This window comes from Chanos chanos, chromosome 3 (genome assembly GCF_902362185.1).
Source record: "Chanos chanos chromosome 3, fChaCha1.1, whole genome shotgun sequence".
In the NCBI taxonomy this organism is placed as follows: domain Eukaryota; kingdom Metazoa; phylum Chordata; class Actinopteri; order Gonorynchiformes; family Chanidae; genus Chanos; species Chanos chanos.
In genome coordinates, this window is record NC_044497.1 from 35,757,501 (window position 1) to 35,766,100 (window position 8,600).

Sequence of the window (8,600 nt, forward strand, 5' to 3'; positions counted from 1 at the left end):
AAACGAGGATTTGGCAATCATACAAATATCCCGAGACAGGTCCACCAGCCCCGGGGCATTTCCGGCGCCCTTCCCCTCAGCCTCCCGCGCAATGCAGGACAGAAACGGGCCGAAGAACTGACCAGCCACGAGACTGGTCTCATTTAAAGGATTATAATCACTTCCGTTCAGCACCGATTACCGAACTGCAAATCCACGTCCCATGAGAGTCTATATTTAAATACCTTAATACAATGGGCCTAATACCATCGCGCTGTATTCTCTGATAGGTTTAGTATGAGTAGGCCTATTCTGTTTTAAAAATGAGTTGGCTAAAGTCTGTGAGAAATAGCAGGTTATTTTTGATTAATTGTTAGCAGCACCAAGACGTTGCAGTCTTAGACTGTAGGCCTCCAGATGAGGGGCACTGGTCGTCCTTGGTTTACAGGAGCGACAGAGGATTGAAAACAATGATCTGTATATGCTGAAGACTGTAAGGAAGTAATATTACAGTCCTCTCTGATTATAATATACAGTTTCGTGATTTTGAATATTCTCTGATGAAAAAAAAGAAGAATTTAGGCAGATTTGTTTCCAGAGGGGCATCTGTGAAAACGACTTGGCATAATTTGATATCAGCTACACAGTGATTTGATGTTGTGGTAATTTTTGATGATGGCGTTTATTTAAATAGTTTTTGGAGGAGACAAAAATAAAACTTGAGTCATCATCGAGCATAGATATATGTTTTAATTATAAAGACATATAAACAATATATGAAATTCATGTCGCAACACAAACAAAATGTTTTGTCCGTTTAGGCTTGATCAAGTACTTATCCACAGTTGTACGATACAATCAAGTGAACTTGTGCAATAACTAGAATCCTGCACGGGCTAACATGTTTTTTTTTTGTCAAAAATATATTACAACTTTAGTTTTCTCCAAAAGTATTAGTAGTGATAGAGAAAATTTTGGGACGTTCAGTTCTCACTGCATTGGTAGTGGACGGCGGAAACAGCGGTGTCTGGGCCACATTTCTGTCATTAAGGACTCTTGCATAGTTTAGCATTAACACACTAATCGGAAATATCCTGCAAACTGTAACTTTTAGAGATAGGCAATGGTGGGTAAATGCGTTTTTCTTTTCACAGGTTGCAGTTTGTTGCATTCTATTTTTCCCCCAATTATTTTCAGCATGCGCTTTAATGCAAACCAGACTGAGACAAATTATTACAAATTTCAGAATTCGCCGTGGATTTCAGAGAAGAAAAAAAAGAGCAAGAAATAAAACAGCACATTAAACTGTGATTAAAAATCCATCCCAGTATTAGCGTGGCCTCCAGTTAAACACTCTTATGATTTTTTTTATCTGGTAAATCTGGATGAAACATTGCATTTATTTAAATACATTTCAGGATTATGGTTTGAACTAAAGTCCATCAAACAAAATATTTCAAATGCACAGAGAGAGAGAGAGAGAGAGAGAGAGAGAAAGAGAGACGGGCCAAGACAAGGATGTTGCCGGGTGAAGTTCAGGGCCAAAGTTTTCGAGCAAATCAAGGCTTATCGTTGCAGTGTTTGAAAAGACTACTCGGTGTCCCAGAGTAAGATGAGCATTTCTCAGCGCAAGTAGCAAGTGCCGTACCCGAAAAGGGATACACGGCGGCTTGTCCAAAGGGCGCCAAAGCTGCTGGAATGGGCGACGTTATGCTCTGTCCCTGATTCAGGTATGCCACCAGTCGTCGCATTTCCTCTAAAGCCTGTGCTTGCATGAGAATGTAGTTCTTCGCAAGGAGCAAAGTGGCAATTTTGGATAGTTTTCTTACCGACGGACTGTGCGCGTACGGAATCACAGACCTCAAGCCGTCCAAAGCATCGTTGAGGTCGTGCATCCGTCTCCGTTCTCTTGCGTTGATGCTCAGCCTTAACGACCTCTGTTCCTTTGGCTTCTTGGCGAGGTTGGTTGAGTGTTTGTCGTCGTCGAAGCCCGAACTTCTCTTTCTGGAGTCCAGGTGGTCAAAACCATCGTCGTCGTCACTGGTTTGCTCTCCGCCGCTCTCATTCGACTTAGCCGTCTGACCAGAGAGAAAGTCGGCAGCAGGGGTAAGCGGGTAGCGTCCCGGACTACCAGTACCATGGCCAGCTCCAAAGCTGAAGGCAGATTGGCCGTACCGTTGAGTCAGGTCCAAGAGAGTGTCGTTGCTGATGGATTTCAGCAAATTTTCTTCTCCGACATTCATTTTTAAACGAAACTAAAACAGAAAAAAACAGAATCGACAACAAAATGTCTTATCCTCTCTCCTAAGCAACTTGGTCTTTTTAAGCTTTCAACGACTTCCAGCGTCTGTTGCGCTTTCTTTCTCCAGTTGGTCCGCAACACTTGGTGAGGATAAAATCGCAGCGTTTTGACGTAGCCTTCGCGATCACTTCAGCAAGTCGCCAGTGTCGTTCAGTATAAACACTGATAGGCTATAATTCTGTTAAGCGCAGGCAACGATGTTAACATGAACTTAAGTGCCTCGTGGAACTCGGTACGCTTGTGTCTCCTTGACGATTCCTCGCAGTGCGTCTTGCCCTCGCCGTGGGCAGATTGTGACTCGTGCTCTATCCCACATGCGCGTTAGTAGAAGAGTGAGGCCCACCAGGATTACCAATTCTGTCCAATCAGAATGGCGTTTTAATTAAGAGGATTAGATGCCGGTATGGTCCTAATTTCAACAAGAATGCTGATGATCGTTACTCAAACCAAAATAATAAATAAAACCAGAGCGCAAGCCACGTTAGAACTGTCAACCACAGACACAGATGCATATTTTCTTTTGTGTTTTGAATCGTTGTTTTTTTCGTCTTGTGACAAGTTTTCACAGTTTGATAGTTGATACTAGTTTGCAAATCTACTTTCAGATGAAAATATATAAACATTCTAGATGTAAGTTCGTCTTTCGTGTGCACGTTAATAAAGCTATAATCACCAAACCGTGCCAAAGTAACTTTGTTTATAAATGGATAAATATGTTTGTTTCAAATGCACCCACAGGTCTTACAGAGTCTTTGGCAAAATAATGAAATTTATTCCAGAATAGTGTACATTCTGAAAAGAGCGCAGCTAAAAATGCTGTGATGTTTCCCTTGCACTTTGAAGTGCAACCAAGTAAACTGGCTATTGATCTGTTTGGTATTTCGCACATTAGTTTACAAATGAATGCCTAATACCCTGTGAAAATGAAACCAAATAGCAACATAGCTATAGCCTTCACCACATACAATGTAAAGTTCATGGAAAACAAACTGAGATGACAGAACAAATATGGGAGTGTTTCGTGTCATGATCATCCCTTCGGTCTTAAAACGATACAAATAGCCCCAAAACAATTTACTTCTTAAGGGTCTGTGTGAAGACCTTAACTTTGTGTGTGTGTATATAACATATGTGAATACAGTCCTCTACAACTGTGTGTAAAAGGTCATTGTTTGAACCACACCATTTTAACACCAAAGTGAAATATAATAATTTGTACATTAAAGGCATTAACACTACATTGCTGGAGTTATATACTATGTAGACACATACATTTTAGAGAGACCAAATACAAAGTTGGACAAAACAAATATGTAAATAGATAAACATTACACAAATAAACTGTAATATTACCCAGTGGATAGACCTGCATGAAGCCTTTCTGAATGGCTCTGTTGTACCCTGCTCAGTGCCAGCCGGGACTGAAGATGAGGGAACAGAACCGTGAAGAAGGATTAATCTCATCAACTGGACAAAACCCAAAAACAAGGCTTAGAGATGGAGAGCCCAGGGCGTGGTCCAGTTTAGGAGCAATATGGACACAACAATAACCTGCAGTTATGAACACTAACCTACTGTAACCAGGGACAACCCAGAGAAAACACTGTTACAATGAGGCCTTGGGAAGAATTGTAGAAATGCCAAAATAACAGTATCAAGATTTGAGTTTAGCCTGTGTGTGGCCTTTAAAAAACTGGATGATGATTCACAGCATAAATATCTATGCTGTAAAGCTATGGACTGGGAAGTTTCTGCTGATGTGAATAAGAACAGAAATGACAGAGCCCGTAGACCAGTCGGTTATGACAGTTTTAATAGTTACTTTAGTTATGTGACTCAGGCATCAGTGTCCATGCTCTCACCCAGTCATATAAGGACCTGCTTTGTTTGACCACTACACTGTTATTAATGAAAAGCCACAACTAACTCACCCTAGTATAAACAAAAGGGAGGAACTGTGCACTTCACATCATGTTGATGTTTGTAGTGTAGTTTGTTTTTTTTTTAACCTGTATCAAATTCAGTGTCACCTGTTCGGTCGACATGCTTACCTGGACTCATTCTGTCACACTCCTCGGAGGTGCCTCTGGATGGCTCTTGTGTTCTTTATGTTGTTCTTCTGCCACCTTGTGTTCATTTAAACATACTGCACGTTTACGTCAAAATGGCTGACTGCATGCACAAATACATATGTGTGCGTTTGTGTGTGTATATAAGTATGTGCATGTACACATATGAATATACACACACGGACACACACAAATATATGTATTAACCTATACATAAGCATTGACATATATATACACAGATAGATACATTCATTCATATATACCGCATACATATATACAAAACCACACCTATCTACTTATCTATCTATCTGTCTATCAATCTAGAACTTACAAAGACAGAGAGAGTTAAGGTTAATTTTAGACATTTTTTCACATCAGTTACATGTATTATACAATATATAGTCACGATTACCTGAGTTTGTGTTCATTTATATTTATTCAAGTCAGGGTTGATTCACATTAATCCTGCAGTATCTTCTCTCAATAGTGCTTATTACATAAATACTCAGAGTTTACCTATGATTTTGCTTTTACCCTTTGAGTTGGATAGTGACCACAAATAACTAAATATAAGTACATTTTAGATCTAAATTATGTGCCATATCTCTAGAGTGAGTATATAAATGTGAACATCTTTGCTTTAGTCACCTGCCCTAATGTGTCTGTAACAACTGTCAGTGACCCTCCTGTACAGTAGGTGGTGCTTAACTGGAAGACAGATTTGAAAGTGTGTGATGTAAGAGTCTGAGCTGATGGCCTATGCCTTTTCCCAGGCATACAGCGACAGGATACAACACAGCCTGAGTGACTAAGGTAAAATATGTATATATATGTGTGTGTGTATATATATATACACACACACACACACACACACACACACACACACACACACACACACATATATACATATATATATATATACACATACACACACATACACACAGTACGCTTGATCTTGAGTTGCTCGGTATTTTAAAAATGAACTGAACCAAGTTCATCAGAACTGTAGGAGATGACATGTTGATCAGTATGACACTGCCTTTAATGGACAAATTTCATTAAAGTTGTCTGTCAAATAACAACTCAAGCGTTAAGTATAGTCATATTCAAGTTCCTTTCAAATGGTCTGGGTCCCTGCATAATCTCTGCATCATTTGGAATTATGATTAAAGACTAGAACTACACATGACAATAATTTGTACAGTCTTTGACCTCCTACTCTGTCTTTTTTTCTTTCTTTCTTTCTTTCTTTCTTTCTTTCTTTCTTTCTTTTAATGCATCCATGGATGGTGGAGACACGGAGTTGACTGCTCACTTTGACACACACACACACACACACACACACACACACACACACACACACACACACACACACACAGAGAGAGAGATTTTTATACATGATGCACACAATATATTTTCAGCTATATACAAAAAGCAAATGCTCAAATTTATACTTACTACTGGGCAGTTATCAGGGGGTTTTGATCAATAGAGACAGATTCAGAGAATAAAATCACCGTCCTCTGTGTACCTCATCATTCAAATCCTGATACTGTTTCCCCAGGACATCAATCCAGCAGTGAGAGACAGCTTCTCACTGCCAATATACCATGAAATGAAACCAACCCACTTTCATACAACTGCTATTCTATTTCTCTCCACTCTTTATTACTTTTGCATCAAACCATTCCCAAAATCAAAAGGTGTGTGCGTGCGTGCATGTGTGTGTGTGTGTGTGCGTGCATGAGAGAGACAGAGAGAGAGAGAGATCAACAGATAAACAGAATGAAGGACGGACAGATGGACAGAAAGACTGATGGACAGACAGTTCATTTTAGAAAAATTACAGAGAGGTAAAAGAAATGCCAGTTATAAACAGCAAACATTATGCTGCCTCACATTTCTTCTTATGCAGAGATTCTTCTGCATAATTTGTAGACTCAGTTTTGCTGATAACTGAAAACACAGCGCAATGTCACACCAGTTGTATACAACAAGAGACAACAACAGACATTTTAGGAAACACATTGTCATGGAGACATTATTAACCTTCCTACCACATCATCATATCATAAAAGGCCTGAGGCAAAACCCCAAGAACACATCTATCTGAGCAAAAAGAGCCAATTCAAATGGTATGCAGTGCTAAGACACAAATGCTATGGTGCTCCAGTTATTATTTTGTCAGCTGTTGCTAGGTGACTGCAGTTAAATAAACATTTATATAGCAGATTGAGATAAATTCTAAAGACAGCCCGGTGTCATTAGGTCCCCATACCCCCAATTATCAGAAAAAAACCCTTTGATTTAAAAAAAACAAAAAACAAAAATGAAAACAACGGATAGAGTAATTGAAAGCGTGACCCTGTGGTGTAATGCCATGCAATGCAACATGTCCGTCCAATAGACATGCTTTGTAGCTCCATGTTGCCACAGCAACTGCATGTCTAGACAGAGGTAGTCTCACATAGCTGAGCCATAGAACTCTGAGCTGAAAGGCAGAAAGAATTCAGTGACAGGCCACAGACTAGACACGCCATGCAAGACTGATTCAAAGGTGACGACAAAACCGTGGCAAAACTGTCCACAAGGCGGCAGTAGCTAACTACTGACTTGCAAGGAAAGGTTCATCAGTGTCCACTTATACCTAAAATGTGTGTGTGTGTGTGTGTGTGTAAGTGTGTATTTGAATATGTCTGTATTTAAAAGAGGTGAAAAACTTCAAGGAATAATGATATTAGGATGGAACTGGTCTTCCTCTTCATCTCTCTCTCTCTCTCTCTCTCTCTCTCTCTCTCTCTCTCTCTCTCTCTGTGTGTGTGTGTGTGTGTGTGTGTGTGTGTGTGTGTGTGTGTGTGTGTGTGTGTGTGTGTGTGTAAAAGGGGGATACACCATAGTAGTGCTGCAGTGTATGGTGTGTGGGAGTTGGACAGGGCTGAGTAACTGGAAATCCCAGGATGAAAGGATGGTATATTTGACTGAAACAGTTCTGAGATTTAGAACAGAACGTCGCAAGGACAGATTTTGTTTTTACCACTGATGAAGAATGCAATTTGTTTAATTTTTTCAGAATAATGTGATTTTTTTCCCTTCAGCAACATTTCAGCAAGTGTTTCTATTTTCATCTGTAAAGGAGAACTTGTGTTGGACTTGATCCCACTATTTATGAAAATCATGTTGTTTAATTCTTCAAAAATGACAAAAGGTTTGTTGTTATTTTTTTTTTATTTTGATTAAATTTGACAGTGTTGTGTTTTTCATCAGTGACCTGCTTTTGGTTCTGTTTTTGAACTAGTGATGTCGCATGAGTTGTTTAATTCAGTGCTGACTATAGCAGAGGAATGGAGCTTTGCAGTTCTACAAAATGGCTATGACCCTGCTTCACACAGCTATAGATTAACACAAACACTCATTTCATTCCAACACACACTCATCCAAATACCCACACTCACACACATGTACACACACACACACACACACGCACACACTTTAAAATGAACCCATTCACCTTACTGAATTACTCTCAAGAGACTCTCTCTCTCTTTCTCTCTCTCTCCCTCTCTCTCTCTCTCTCCTCTGCCCCTCCCCGTCATGCACACACACACACACACGCACACACACACACACACACACACACACACACACACACACACACACACACACACACACACGCCCTTGATTGAACACAGAAACTCACACTATCAGGGATGGAAGGCGGGGAAACTTCAAAGCTTGGTTGTGTGTAAGGATGGGCGAGAGCTGCTTTGATCTCTCTCTGACTAATTTGAAGATGTTCAGTTTAAACCTACAGGGAACAGACACACTGAGGCCTCCATATGCTTCACTGCCACTTCATCCATTTTCTCTCTAATCACCAGCTTTGTCTGTGTGTGTGAGCTGCACAACACAGCAGCACAACTACAGGAGAGAGAGAGAGAGAGAGAGAGAGAGAGAGAGAGAGATTGTGTGTGCGCTAGGGCTAGTGCTAATCTTAACAGGCTTACTCTGCAACTTCAGCAGTGTTTTATTAATGTTTAAATATATAATTACTAAAACAACATGGCAATAATCATCGACTGTTCTGGAATGTAAATTTTGAACATTTTTAGATGTTAACCAGATCCGCTGAAAAGACTATTTGGAAATATTAACCTAAAAATACCTTTATGCCATAATTGAGTCACTCTAATGTTCCTGTAAAAAAGTCACTACTTCTGATTCACTTAACTTCTAACTCAAAACCATTAGTA

General features: G+C 39.9%; 1 protein-coding gene across 1 annotated transcript; it reads right to left on the reverse strand.

Annotated features, from left to right (window-relative positions):
* Positions 1–1,538: 1,538 nt before the first annotated feature.
* Positions 1,539–2,222, reverse strand: bhlhe23 (basic helix-loop-helix family, member e23). The gene has a single exon (XM_030770136.1). It carries the CDS (start codon positions 2,220–2,222, stop codon positions 1,539–1,541), a length of 684 nt encoding a protein of 227 aa, XP_030625996.1.
* Between the last annotated feature and the right edge of the window lie 6,378 nt (positions 2,223–8,600).

What these genes read in the sequence shown, in the direction of transcription:
- bhlhe23 (XM_030770136.1), bottom strand. Translation starts at nt 2,222, where the DNA reads ATGAATGTCGGAGAAGAAAATTTGCTGAAATCCATCAGCAACGACACT.